The sequence below is a fragment of the Bidens hawaiensis genome, unplaced genomic scaffold (assembly GCF_021521415.1).
Source record: "Bidens hawaiensis isolate Kalapana, Puna unplaced genomic scaffold, B.hawaiensis_p1.1 tig00020887_1, whole genome shotgun sequence".
NCBI lineage: Eukaryota > Viridiplantae > Streptophyta > Magnoliopsida > Asterales > Asteraceae > Bidens > Bidens hawaiensis.
This window is the reverse complement of record NW_027493214.1, coordinates 217,777-233,000: the sequence shown is the minus strand read 5'-3', so window position 1 is coordinate 233,000 and position 15,224 is coordinate 217,777. Positions and strand designations below refer to the sequence as shown.

General features: G+C 34.8%; 3 protein-coding genes across 3 annotated transcripts; 2 read left to right on the top strand and 1 right to left on the bottom strand.

Annotated features, from left to right (window-relative positions):
- The first annotated feature begins 2,821 nt into the window (after positions 1 to 2,821).
- Positions 2,822 to 3,280, top strand: LOC143561948 (uncharacterized). The gene has a single exon (XM_077049899.1). It carries the CDS (start codon positions 2,822 to 2,824, stop codon positions 3,278 to 3,280), a length of 459 nt encoding a protein of 152 aa, XP_076906014.1.
- Positions 3,281 to 5,330: 2,050 nt separating this feature from the next.
- LOC143561947 (triacylglycerol lipase 2-like) lies at positions 5,331 to 7,551 on the top strand. Its single transcript, XM_077049898.1, has 8 exons — positions 5,331 to 5,621; positions 5,716 to 5,856; positions 5,927 to 6,037; positions 6,270 to 6,413; positions 6,482 to 6,522; positions 6,602 to 6,681; positions 6,756 to 6,851; positions 7,218 to 7,551. Exons 1-8 carry the CDS (start codon positions 5,331 to 5,333, stop codon positions 7,535 to 7,537), a joined length of 1,224 nt encoding a protein of 407 aa, XP_076906013.1. The 3' UTR covers positions 7,538 to 7,551.
- A 5,077-nt stretch (positions 7,552 to 12,628) lies between these two features.
- LOC143561946 (uncharacterized) lies at positions 12,629 to 13,189 on the bottom strand. Its single transcript, XM_077049897.1, has one exon. The coding sequence runs from the start codon at positions 13,187 to 13,189 to the stop codon at positions 12,629 to 12,631; it is 561 nt and encodes a 186-aa protein (XP_076906012.1).
- Positions 13,190 to 15,224: the final 2,035 nt, after the last annotated feature.

Below are 15,224 nucleotides of genomic sequence, written 5' to 3'. Positions count from 1 at the left end.
GTTTTTCTCAAAAAATATAAACAAAATTAAAAATGAATACAAATTAATTAATATACGATAAACAAGTCAAGCTCGAGCTGAGACATATCCTGAAAATAAACTCACAAACTGAGCCCTAGTTTGAAATAAAACTCACGAGCTGAGCTTGAGCTCTTGCAAGTCAAAACAAGTCAAGACCGAGCCTGGTTGAGCTCGGGCTCATCTCATTTACACCCCTAGTTTAGGTAAAGTAGCACACATAGGTAATAAGGTTTTAAATTAAAAAGTTTGAGGTTTGTGGTTTCGATTTGGTATGAAGTTTAGGTTCTAATGCTAACTTTTGTTAACCTTTTTGTTAACTTTAGGTAAAATGATTAAAATCAAGTATATTTTTATAATGATTATGTTAGCATATTGTGCTTGACAATAAAAACTAAAGCTAGTATTATCATTGATTGATCAAGGTACAAGCACAAATTATTATAGTCCAATAGGATTATTATAATCTAAATTTCCTATTTCATAAATTTGGAATAATTGACTTACCACCATGTCTACACATTCATTGCTTTACATGTCTTTTCTGTCACATAACTTTTCCTTTGAATGCGTTTTGATTTTATTTGTAAATAAATACATTTAACATATATTTTAGAATATAATTTATTTTAATTGAATTTAATATTCTATAGAAACTATAGCTTTTATAAGCATGCTTGTGCAAATATGAAAAAAAGTGTACAAGAAAGTCAGGTATTGAATCCGTTTAATGATGAATGTATCCCACCATGCATTAAAGGATAGATTTGACGGCGGACTTTGTATGAAGTATACTAAGTTACTAACACAATAGGTTGGGGTGTTTGGTACAGAAAATGGAAAAGGAGAGAAAATAGAAATGGAAATGGAAATGGAATTGTAGAGAAAGAGAATTGGTATGGAGAATGAGAATCATTTCTCTTGTTTGGTACACGAGAAAATAAACAGAGAACTCTACCATACCCAACCCCACCTCCGCCCAACCTGACACCACTCACCACCGCAGCCCCACCACCACAGCCCCACCACCACAGCCCCACACCACCACCACCACAGCCTTTTCTTCAACCACAGCCCACCACCACCGGCTGCCGCCACCAAATCCCCTTCTTCAACCACAGTACACAAGAAATTAAAAAGATTCAAATTTTTGGAACATAAGATATAGAAAAAGGAGGCTCAGATCTGTCATCACTGCCTCTTTGGAGATTTTGTGGTGGTGGTTGTGGTGGCGATGATGATAATCAGAAGCCACCTGCGACCACCGCCGATTTCCACCACCACTGTCACCCACCTGCGACCACAATCACCCGACCATCTGAAAACCCTAACCTACCACGAACCACCACTTGAAACCCTAATCTCCGTTCACCCGTACCACCTGCAACCTACAACCGGTTACCATCTCTGTGTTCACCACTGCGAACGGCGGAGACGGGGTGGTTGCAGACTTGGAGACGTGATGGCGGTTGCAGACTTGGAGACGAGATGGCGGTTGCAGACTTGGAGACGAGGTGGTGGCCGGAGACGGGTTGGTGGCCGGAGACGAGGTGGTGACATGCTATGAGGAGGCTGCTGAGAAATGGATTTCTCTTTGTTTTAAAGAGAAATGGAATTCTCTAGTTTTAGAGAAATAGAAAGAGAAATAGAAATGAAAAGTGGAAAACAAAAAAAGAAATATTTCTAATTCCATTTCTCCCCAATCAAATCCCTCTACCAAACACCCTCTAAGTTACTAACACAATAGGTTGGGTTATGTTATATATGACGTTCATTGTAAAATCGTATTCCTTTTGCTTGAAATTTTATTCATATCGACACTAAGCAAATTCTGCACCATGGAGGTTGAATCGGTTGACATCTGTTTTGTTTATGCCCGGTTTTGAAATATGATGTTGATCGTATGGAGTGGTTTTGATTTTGAAAGGAGATATTTGATTTACAAATACCCTTTTTGGGTATTTGTAAACTCTTATCATTTTAATTTTACTACGTATACCCTTTTTGGGGCCCAACATCATTAGTTGATGCACATTTTTCAAATCATCTTTTTAAACATATATGATTTTATAAAATTATTGTTTTTAGAAACCAATCATAAATTACTTCACATCATGTGAGCTGTGACGATGACTTTATTAAAAGACAAAATGATATGTCGTAAATTTTAAAAATTTATCACACTCTAAACTATAAATATTTTCTTATTTTAGAAAAAAAAATATTATACTGTATCTCACTCTTTTTTAACACAAATTGTTAAACTTTATAATAATTAAATTCTTGACCTTCTATTCTATTCCGACCCTAACCGACTCACCCCATCAAAGTGTGATGGGAATGGCAGTGTATCTCTGTAACTATCAATAAATTATAAAAAATTTTAGTTTCAGTTTTTGAGTTCTAATCATTATATAAAGCTTATGATTACAATCAGCTCCTTATCTTGTCATTTTGATTGTCTCCGTTCTTCATCGTTTGATAAAACCTTAATTAGCCTAACCATTCGAACAACCAACATTTTGCATCTAATTCCCAAAGCTTCGTTTTTAAGTAGAATTAACTTTATTATTCAAAAGAAAGGTTGCGGCGCAGCTTGTTGAATGTTTACCTGTTACTTTATTGTAATTGTTTTGAGTTTAATGAGAAATCTTTGTTTTATATAAAACATTCAAACATTTTGTACAAAAATTCAACCTCCAGCTTTCATTCACACTCCACTTTCTTCAGTATCAACAACACTCTCTTCCACTATTGCATGACACCTTACATTCTAACTAATTATCATCTTCAACCTCTAAACATGAAGCCCACCAACCCGCAGCATTGGCCATTATGGACCAACCTTAAACACCGACTTAAACTCAAACTCAAACCAACCACCATATTCCTAGGTTGTTGCGGTTCTTCATCTTCCAAGTGGGTCCTCGAAAGCACCGGAGAACAACCGTTAATGATCCCAGACGACCAGATTCTGACAAACAATGAGACTACAATGAGCCTGGCAACGGCATTGGCGGCTGACCGTAGGAAACTGAACGCGGGGCCCACACCATTGAAGTCGATAGTTAGATTGTTTGAAGTAGAAGACAGTGGAGTGGTCAATGACATGTGTTGTTTGTGTAGTGATAGGTGCAAAGGTGCGGCGTTGATTCCATGTGGGCATACGTATTGTAGGGTGTGTGCTCGAGCGATGTGGTCGAAGCAAGAGGCGTGTCCGGTTTGCGGCCGGTCGATTACTGAGATCCTTGAAATATTTTGAAGTGTGAGGGTGGAAATGGAAACTTGAAGATCTTGAGGGGGGTGGTGAGAAATGATTGTTTGGGTAGAAATTTAGGAATATGTGTACTTCAAGGGTGAATATTGTATTCTTCTATTTGATTGTTTTGTCAAGTCGATTTTTGGTCTTTGTTTTACAAAATTACATTCACATCTTCTCATAGGTTATATGGTTGTAACAAGTTAGTTGGATTCAGATCTTTTTAACCCCCCCCCCCACACCGAGTTGCTCCCATCATGTGACGGTGTTAGGGCTTTTCATTTGTATGTTTGGATTCAGATCTTTTTGTAAAACCCTACTAGGGTGGTAGTGTCCGGGTGGCAAATGGTGGAGGTGGAAGGAGACAGTGTTGGCCCAGACGGATCAAACAATCATATCAAACATACAAACACGAGATATTGAGGTGACAACCCTCGAATCTTTTCATACAATCAACCGAACTTAACAAACGAACATAACTTTAGGAACATACAAGGATAAGAGATTTCTCTTGACTTACATAAAACAATAAATTAAACCCCTATTTATAGATCTGCTAAATTTGTCTTCCAAGACAACTACTAAGCTTTCTCTCCAAGACAAAACATTTCCTAAACTTATAATAATTCAAATAATTAAAATAAAGCACAACAAAATAAACCGTCAACTTTAACGATAATTCAAGATTAACCTTCAGATAGTGTGGCCGGTGGGGGTTCGAGGTGGTAGCAACTAGAAATATTGGATGTACATTATTTTTGAAACACTTTCATTTGGAACTCGGTTTAGAGAAGATCCCCTTTTGTCCCTTTGCTATGATTCCGTTGAGTCATTGTGATGTCGATTCAATTGTTTACGAACTTTTCCCCCTTTCTTTTAGATCCTTTATCAAATGGCAATAAAAGATAGAAACTACTTAGAATAAATTTTCTGTATCTTTAATTTAATATTATTGAAAATAAAATAGAAAAACATATTTCAAAACATATATATCACTTTTTTAGAAATAGCCACAAAGTGATATTCACGACCCGAATAGTTAAGATAATTAAAAAGAGAACTAGATTATTACAAGGTTACGATAAAAACTTACTAAGATAAAATTATCATTAGATATCTTAAAATAGCTTGATCCACTTATTAGATAAGCCATTAGCTAGATCATTTCACGAACTAAAAGGCCGCATGAGAAAAACATGCCTGTTTTTGTAAGGCTTAATGGTGGTAAAACCGCAAGAAAACAAGGTGAAAGTGTTTAATCATGTAAGAATGGTCATGTGAGGGCTTCTCTTTATATACCTTGAGGCTCCTCTTAGCGCTTTTGCTTCAACGTGGAATGAGTAACATATATTTTGGTATAAAATTTAAATCTAAAATAGCATAGCTTTCTAACTTTATCTAATAAAAATTCTAAATGTAATACATAAAAAGTGTACACTTACATTCTTTTAGTTACACTTTTACATTTATATTCTTTTAGTTACATTTATATACTTTTATAGTCATACAAATAGTTTTTGAGTTTTTGAGTTTTTTATTTTTTAAACAGAATTTTATTTAAAAGGCGAAGTAAAAGATGCATGTAAATGCAAGAAGTGAACAAGTTCGTAAATGTTTTTCCCTGTACAATACGCGGGATGAGTCGAAGTCCCTTGAGGTTACCTTAAGCAAAATTCAACTATTTAGAAAACATATTTGTAAATGATTTTAAACAAAGAACAAGATGAAATAAAGAATCTTTTTTTTTTCTCTCATGTGCCTTAAATATCATCCAAACTTTTGGAATCATGCTTTTATATATTTCTTAGGAGTTAAATGTGCAAGACAAAAATCATAACCATTGTCCATAAAGTGAGAAACAGGAACATTGATTCATCCTACAAATGATTCTAGCAACAAGACTTAATTACAATCATAGAGGTCTAACATTATCTTTTTGTCTTTTTAAATTCTATATTCACATATACTCAAATTTGTTTGCATTAATCTTTTCTCCCTATAATAATATGCAAGATTGATCTACTTTAAGTCACATGCAAGAAAACCATCTAAAATGGCCAACAGATTAATATTCACAATTACAAATGTTTTAATTCTGCTTTGTTCATCAGCTTTAGCCAACCGACCACACTTATCTTGGAACGAAACAACTGCGGTTGCTGCAGCTTCTAATGCCAAGGGCATCTGCGAGTCAATGGTGACGCTACGTGGCTACCCTTGTGAAGAACATAAAGTAAAAACAAAAGATGGTTATGTCCTAAGCATACAAAGAATACCATTGGGACGCGGGGGTGGCAGGAAGGGCAATCGGGTCCCGGTTCTTTTACAACATGGTCTTCTAATGGTTGGTGAATTACACATTTACATTTTACACTCATGTGTATATTAATGTTTTAAGTTATTCTTTAAACTCACCTTAAATGTTTCTAATGAACCAGGATGGTATAACATGGCTGTTGAGCCCACCGGACCAATCACTGGCTTTGGTTTTAGCTGATAATGAGTTTGATGTGTGGATCGTTAGTTCGCGAGGAAGCAAATATAGCCGTGGCCATGCGTATCTCAAGCCGGAAGATGAGGTTAATTTTGTCTTTTCATAATATCTCATGTTGCATATGCTATGCTAAACAGTTTTCTGTTACTTTGTAGGCATATTGGGATTGGACATGGGATGAGTTATCAGCAAATGATCTTCCAGCCACATTTCGATATGTTCATGGTCAAACGGGCCAGAAACTGCATTATGTGGGCCACTCGTTGGTGCGTGTCCAACCCTTTAACATGTTGTCTGATTGCACGTATATAGGCAGTCTGCGGATGCTAAAAAAACAAACAGTCTTCTTATTACAGACTGCAGAGGTTTGGTCCACCTCTTCTGCTGCAGATGTCTGCAGATATGGTCCGCAGACTGCAGACATTTTACCTCTAAAAAACAAACAGCACCATAATGTCAACAAGTCAAAGATTGACCAATTTTTGCATACTTGTGTAGGGAACTTTGATTGCAATGGCTGCACTTTCAAAAGGCGAGCTTCTTAGCATGCTGAGGTCTGCGGGCTTGCTTAGTCCCGTTGCTTATGTGGGCCAGATCACATCTCCGTTAGGCAGAACCGCTGCTGAAAACTTCATTGCTGAAGTAAAGATTAATTTATTATTTTACATAATTACTCAAATTCCATAATTTAACCGTTTTTATCGTAACAGAAATTGAAATGGTTGGGCCTTCATGAGTTCAATCCAAAAGGGTAACATGTTGTAGTTGTCACATTTTTTGCACGCTTTTTTCTATTATTTACTAACACGATTTTTTGTTTATGTGATCAGGGACGCAGTGACCAAGTTTCTCAAGAAAATTTGTGCGCTACGAGGCGTTGATTGTACCAACTTGTTGAATTCATTCACAGGTATTTTAAGCATTGTTTTTGTCCCCAAAACTTTAATATTGTAGGAATAAAGCTCAAATTTTGTTGGGATGTAGGCAAAAACTGTTGCTTGAAGCCTTCGATAGTCGATGTTTTTCTTGACCACGAGCCTCAGCCGAGCTCTACAAAAAACATGATGCATGTTGCTCAAAGTAAGCTTTGTGTTCTAAATGTGTTTAATGCTTTTTCGCATCAAATATTGGTTAATGAACGAAATTCAGAGCCGGTTGGAGGGTTGGGCAGCCCGGGCGACTGGCCGGGGCACTTAATTTTTGGGGGCACAAAATTTCTTTTATATATATTTTTAAAAAAATTTTATAAAATAGGTACAAATCTTAATCCTCTTAGATATAGGGCCCAATTTTTTTACCCATAACCCATTAGAGATATTGGGCCTACGGGTTTTTTTATTTCGTTAGCCGGCAGGGCCTACAGTCCTTTTTATTTCAGCTCAGCCGATGTATTTATATTTCATGGAGACAGCCCTGATGATATTTATTGTTTGAAACTTCTAACAGTGATAAGAGATGGAACGATCCGAATGTATGATTATAAGGACGCAGGCGAAAACAGAAGGCGTTACGGGCAGCCCACACCACCGGCTTACAACATAGAAAACATACTGAAGAATGTTCCACTTTTCCTCAGCCATGGTGGTGCGGATTCCCTTTCGGATGTCAATGATGTGAGTCATTTGTTAAGAATGCTAAAACATCATGATAAAGACAAGATTGTGGTTCAGTTCATTGAATCTTATGCTCATGCTGATTTTGTTATGGGCACAAATGCTAGACAAGTTGTGTATGAACCTCTTATGGCATTCTTCAAGCTTCATTGAGAATGCATTGGCAACAAATTTGATTATTTGTTATTTTGGTTATGTTTGTTTACTTTGAGGTTATTTGTTATTAATATATATGTACAGTTTTTTATATGATATGGAAATTAAATAAAAGATTGATCAAATTATAATATGGATGAAACAAAGATGACATATTCATGCGCATGATTGTATAAATGGATTCACATCTCAAGACCATTCTTATCGGTGAACATGTGAATGGGTTGAGGTACTATTTTTTTTTAAAAAGAAAAAAGCATCAAACACAGCCGAACAGCTCGCAAACGCAAACTAGTTTGCTCGACAACACTGAACTCAATCATTGCCACATGTCACTAATGAATGGCTTGTATTTTAATTTATTTTTCTTTTTTTTTTCATACTAATTGATTTTAACACTAAAAATGTTTTTCTCTAGTAAATTTTAATAAATAAGTTTTTTTTTTAATCTAAAAACACATATTGTTTAGTTTTTTTTAGCACACCGGTATAAATTTTATTAAAAAACATAAGATTGAAAAAAAAATATTTCTATAATAAAATAAATATTAATCATTACTGGTTTATATTTTTAAATAAAGAAATTATTTTTTATATTTCTAAACACTTTTATTAAAAAAACAACAATTATTAATAAAAAACAATTATAAATTATATTTATTTTAAAAAAACAGAGAAGTTTGGTTTGCTAATTAGTGTGTAAAGTTTGGTTTGGTTGGATTAGGTTGGTGGAAAAGAGTAAAATTAATTTTATGATAACGATTGGGTTTGGTTAGTTTGTGAATGCGAATGGTCTAAGGGTGTGCATGGGTCGGTTTTCGGCCACAACCCAACCAAAACTGAAAATTTAATAATTTTTAAAAACCGATCTTCTTTTGTTTCACTATGGCTTGGTTTAGAGGTGTACAAAACCGGTTTTAAACCCAAACCGAACCGGTTTATAAACCGAACCGGTTTGGTCAATGGCTGGTCAAAACCGGTTTGACTCAAACCGGTTCGGTTTATAAACCAGTTTAGACACAAGATAGGCCGACTTGGTTACGTCGGTTCGGTTCGGTTTATAAACCGGTTTAACCGGTTTTAACCGGTTTTTCTCAAACCGGTTCGGTTTTAGCCAGTTTTTCTCAAACCGGTTCGGTTTTAAAACCGGTTTGGTAGATCTTAAGGGGAACCGGTCCTGAAACTGGCGGTTTGATCGGGTTGGGAACCGGTTTGTGTGAAACCGGTTTTAAACCCAAACCGGTTCGGTTCGGTTTGCCTAAAACCGGTCCCAAACCGATTTTTTTATACACCTCTAGCTTGGTTTACGGTTTGGGTTGTAGCTCGATTTGGATTAAACCGAATTTTTTGGGTTAAAATTTTGATTTGGGCTTAAAACTTTGAACTCTAATCCAATGGGCCAAATATCAAGAATTGGAAAAGGCTTGGGCTTGCTAACATTTTTAAAGTTAATTGTGGTATGTATCTAAGAATATAGGTTAACTCGGTTATATCGGTTTTTTGGATGACAAAAACCGAAACCAAACCAAAGCATTCGGTTTTTAGAAAACTTAAAACCGAACCATAGGTTATTTGTGCCTTCTGTTTTTATGGTTAGGTTTAGGTTTTTCGGATGCATTCACCCCAAATTCACCTAAAACCAAATTTTCTTTTTCTTATTAAAACATACCCATTTTGACATGAACTTATTTTCATCGGTTCCTGATTAGGCCCGACCCACCCATTAGGCGAGGGTCGATTACTAATCTTGTTATCAATGAATTTTGCCTTTAAAACCGATGCATTTTTTGTCTTGAACCGAAAAAAAAAAAAGAAAAAAAAAAGACCCTCACTTGGATATGCTGTTACATTTTTTCACCTTTATGTTGGTTGGTGTAGCCCAGTTATTACCATCTCTCTTTGAATATATTTCTTTAACTTATTACAAAACTATGCATTCAAAATATGGAGAATTTAAAATTGGTTTGAGTTTGAACAGCTAAGTAATAAATGAATTCAAAGTCTTGTTGGTTGGCAACTCTTTTGAAAACCAAACATGTCATCAAAAGTTAAAACTGATGGCTTCAACGGTTCACTATCTAAAAGTCAATATCAAAATTATTAATTAATAAGTCATACCCAATACTCAGTAAAATCCCTCTCATAGAGTGTTAGAGTAGGGTCTTGTGATATGTTGGGATGCGCATGAGTTAGTTTGGGACGGTTTTGGATCAATAGATATGTTGGTTAATACTTAATAGATAACTACAACCATAACGAATATGGTGTGTAATAGATAACTATAACCATATATGATTGATCCGTTATGACGGTTTCGGTTAATCGGTTTTGAAAATTATAACGATTCGGTTATGGGTTAGTTAACCGTGACCAAAATAGTTTAATTGGATCTAAAAGTTTCGTACAAATATTATAAAAAAGAAAAAGAAAAGAACAACATGGCATAATTCAACAAAATATATAATCCATAACAACACCAAATATTCAAACAAACGATAAATGGACCAAGTTTTTAGTAAAAGTAAATTGCATGGTAACAAATAAGAACACTGTTAATTTAATATCTTCTGTTTTCTCTAAACTATCAATTACATCTTCTAATTGTACTCCATAACTTTAAGAATCTTGTAAATGTGGCGGTTCGGTTACGGCAGGTTTGGAATTATCTTTAATCAAACGGACTCACATTTGACAGTTTTTAAAAATTCATTAAACCGACCCACCAGCTATGTCGGTTATGACGGTTAATTTGCTCACCCCTAATGATACACTGATATGTGCACAATCTATAACTATTAGTTGAACCGACGCTTACGTATTTTCAGTTTAACTGAGCTGGCCGGTCCAGTTAAGTTTTCAAATCATTATTGGTACTACATTTAACAGATTATTATTTTCCATCCATCCTGTCCAACGTCTAAACCGGTCTCTAACTTAAACATAAATAATGTGTCAATCATTACCAACTTTAATGACGGGATTGTTAAGAAAGTCGTCTCAAAGATATCAGTTTTTCAATTAGTGTATGTCCTTAACTAATTTTATAATTATTTAACTTACTCCATCCTGGATTGCTGTCGTCATACATATTTTTATTCCTGTAGGATGCATAAATTTTATATTATATGATTTAAAACAAGTATATTCTTATCATAAATTTAATTTAAATAAAAGATTCTATATGATTATATATATATATATATTTTTTCCTTATCCCAAGATGAGAGGATTAGGCATGATTTGATAGACCTAAACCTCTCCGAGGACATGGTTGAGGATAGGAATTCGTGGAGAAGTAGAATTAAAGTTAAGGATTTTTAGAGAGAATTGAATACCTTAGGGCTTAGACTTAACTTATTTAGGTCACATACCATAATGGTATTTCTCTTACATATTTTATTATTATTATTATTAGCTTTTATATTGCGGTTAAACTGTGACCTTATTATTAATATTACTATAATTAGTAGTAGTTTTTTATATAACTGTTAAACTTTGATTTCTTTTTTTTTGCTTCATACACATGTTCTTAGAGCCGAGGGTCTCTCTGGAAGCCACCTCTTTATTCCTTTGGATAGAGGTACGGTGTGCCTACATCCCACCCTCCCCAGACCCTACCTATAGCTCTGCTGTCGGTGGGATTTTACTGGGTATGATTGATATATATGATTGAATTCTATATGATTATATTGCTTTAGACGTAACTCTTAAGCATCATAAGTACTAATTAAAATAACAAATTATACTATTAAAGCTTTTGATATTTCTTTGATTAATTACTTCCTACCCATAACGAAAATGTAATGTACGAAATGATATTTGTTATCTAACATCTGTTTCACGGCGTACTCTCACGTTAATTAAGTTATTATGTTGTATGTTATAGTTTTACGATTCAAATGTGACAAAGACGATAACATACCGAAGCTTAAAGAAGACGGAGTTCGTAATATACGTTCTTACATTAACTATACATGATAGACATATAGCTAGTGAGGAAGTCGAGAGCTAGCAAAAACGATCCCGATTAAAATGGTTTTCCGGTTTGAACATATTTATACCTAACAAAATAAGAAACACTTATGCCATGCGTTATATTCTCGTGATCACAAAATTATTTTACGGCTTGTTTTATTTTACCCCTTCAATTTTATAGTAATAAAACTTAATAAATTAAATACTATAACTTACGTGAGATATTTGACTTCAAATATATTAAATTATTAGTTAATAAATCATACATATATATAATTTATAACTTTGGTGCCGCTATGTTTCTATTAGGCCAAGTGGCGGCACCAAAGTAGTCCACACTTTGTTTTTATGTTTTTTTTAAATTTTGATAATTAAACGGTTAATCGTCTTATTCACTGATGCAATGCTCGGGATGGATAACTTTAGGTTTTTACCAATGCTCGGGATTTAATGTTCTTTTTGTTTACTTCTTGTATTATAACGAACGTAATCAAAATCGACCGAATTCGCGTCGACTCATCGTCGCGACGCCCAGGAACACTTAGGTTTTGCCAACGTTCGAGTTTTACCAACTCATTGTTGCAGCGCCCGATACCAACAACACTTGGGTTTTATCGACTGAACAAATGCCGTTTTTTATATTGTAATATTTTATATGTTCATCAACCAAACCCGCAGTAATGCACAATCGAAACGTGACATAAACATATTCGACATATCCGGCCCTTATATCTGACCTGTCCGGCGCAACGCGCCGTATACAAAAACTAGTTATATCTAATTTTAATCATACATAATCCTATCAAATCATTTTATAATTATTAAATTCATATTAATAATGATTTAATACTTTTTTTTACCTAACTCGGGTAATACATGAGTTTCTAGTATGTAATGTTTTAATAAATTTAAGATATGTATGAAATATTTTTTTTAAATGTAATTTAAATAAATTTGCCATATATTCAAAAACATTAAACTAAATAAAACGAAAACCTTCAAAATTTTAAATACTAAATGTAATGGAAAATTTTACCGAACGTTCACTTTCAGGAAATTTACAAAACAGAACCTTATTGTTCTTCGTAATTATTACACAAATTGTTACAAAAATCAAACACCCCAAACACCCCAAATCCTTTCTCCAACAAAGCTTACAATCTTCCTTACAGAACCTTTTTGCGACGACCCGATGCTGATTTCACCCTCACCACCAATATTCTTTTGCTCAGCACGCTGTGGCGTGCAGTTTAGGTTTTGCTGAACATTCGCCACAGTGTGAAAAGCATCAGAAGAACCCTTCTTATTTCGTCTTTCTTTTCTACTCTTTCCATTTTTCCTACCACGAACCAATCCATTTTCATAAACTTCAATTATTTCATGAATCAGTTTCTGGTTCGGTGAAGCATCCCACCGAACCCAGAAACTGGTGTAACAATTAAAACAACCACAGTTAAACTGCGGAGGGTGATCTCCGAACTTTTTATTCGGTTTTCGGTTTTTGGAGATGTTGGTGTTGGTTGCATGGATTGATAGGAGGTAGGCTAACACTTCTTGGTCTTCGGGTGTAAGAGCGGTGGCTAGAGAGTGGTTAGGGGTGGTGGAAGGCAACGTTTGCGGTGGCGACGGGTGGATTTTGATTCTGCCTTTGGTGGGGTTGTAGAGATTCCTCATGGTGTAGGGGATTCTTATGAAAAAATTGTGGCGGAATATGTGACGTTGTCAACTTGTTTTAGGTTACCGAATAGCTTTATAGTAGAGTCAGATTTAGAAATATAAAATTGAGTAGGTAAGCCCACATTTAAAAAATAAAATAAAAATGCATCGTATTATTAAAGTGAGAAAATGTTTACAACATCTAGCATGAAGATGGTGTTTAAGACATGGACATGTTAACACGACACGACATGACATAAGTTTTAAAAAGTTCGGGTTTGAGCTTAACAGGTTTCGTGTATTAAACAGGTCAACCTATTTAAGACATGTTAAAATTCACATCCTAACAAATTAAAGACCTGTTAACCTGTTGTAACCTGTGTAGATTTTTAATTTAAATAAATAAATATACACTCCTAAAATCCTAAACCTAAAGTTATACTTATATACGACATTTCACTCATGTCCGTCAGAACCCGCCATCATATTTTTAATGGATGTTATGATTTGCTTCTATGATTTTTGTTTCAAGTGCTACGGTGTGGTTTTTTGTTTCATATATGTTAAGGATTGTGGTTTTTCGTTTCAAATATGTTATGGCTTATGCATTAATTAAGACTTTTATGCTTGTTTTGAAAATTTTTATTTCATTACACATGTATTATTCATTGTATACTTAAACAAGTCCCTTAACAAGTTTTAAGGTTAACCTATTGCTAAACAAGTTCGTGCTCGTGTTTGGAAAATATGACATGATTAGTTATCATGTCGTGTTCGTGTTTAGTACCACAGGTCATTGTGTCTTATCGTGCCGTGTCCGGCATGTTATGACAGTTCTAGATAGCGTCAAGTCACCACCCGTAAAACCTGGATTAAGAACTAACACCCTTAAGATCCAAACTTGCTTAATTGAGACCATTCTAAAGTAAAAAGTTTGCCCATTTTAACCCAAAGGTTGGTCATTTGAGTTTATATGTTGAGCGGGAACAACGATTTAGGAGATTGGTAAGGAGCATGAGGGATAGTGAAACCTCCGTCTACTCCTTTTAGAAGAATTTTTAGAACTTTGGACGGATAAAATTAAAAGTTAAAGACTTCATACGGCCACGATCATCCAAAATGGTGGTTACTTTATTCGGGAACAGTATGATACATAAAAATCAAATAAAAAAAAAGGTTCGTGAGAATACAAATCAAGAAAAGAGGAAAATAATTGTTTAGTTTTAGTGGGCTAGTTAATTTGTAAGGGGCTGCACTTCAATATTATTTTTCGTGGGCTCACATTTGATGGGCTACTGAACTAAAAGGGATTAAATGAGACGGCACCGGTTTTGAGTGAAAATCTCTAATTCTCTACCATGTCTACAAGTAGAGGTGTACAAACAACCGGTTTGGGACCGGTTTTAGGCAAATCGAACCGAACTGGTTTGGGTTTAAAACCGGTTTTACCCAAAGCGACCCAAACTGCCGATTTCAGAACCGGTTCCCCTTAAGATCTACCAAACCGGTTTTAAAACTGAACCGGTTTGAGAAAAACCGGTTTATAAACCGAACCGAACCGACGTGACCAGGGCGGCATATCTTGTGTCTAAACTGGTTTTGACCAGCCGTTGACCAAACCGGTTCGGTTTGGGTTTAAAACCGGTTTTGTACACCTCTATCTACGAGTTTCAGTTAATAATCTAACCGGTTAACCTATAATCGTATACCGATTAAATTAACAGGCTTTAATAGCTGTTTAAAAAGAAAAGGTTTTATTTAAAAAAAAGTAACTTACTAGTAATAACATATAATAAACTCGCTTTACTAAATTAAAGAAAGAAAATAAACAAACACGAAAAGATTAAAAAAAAACCCTAAAACAACAAACATAGATAAATACAAAACGACAATAAATTTATTTGATGATATGCAATCATCGTTATTTGTTGTCTGTCGCCTCGTCGTTTTCGTCTTTAATTGCCTCCCTTGGAGTCTTCATCTTCATTTTGGTTTAACCGTCTTGTGATGTTTTGCATATGTACCTAATGGCTTTGAGAAACACTCTTAAATT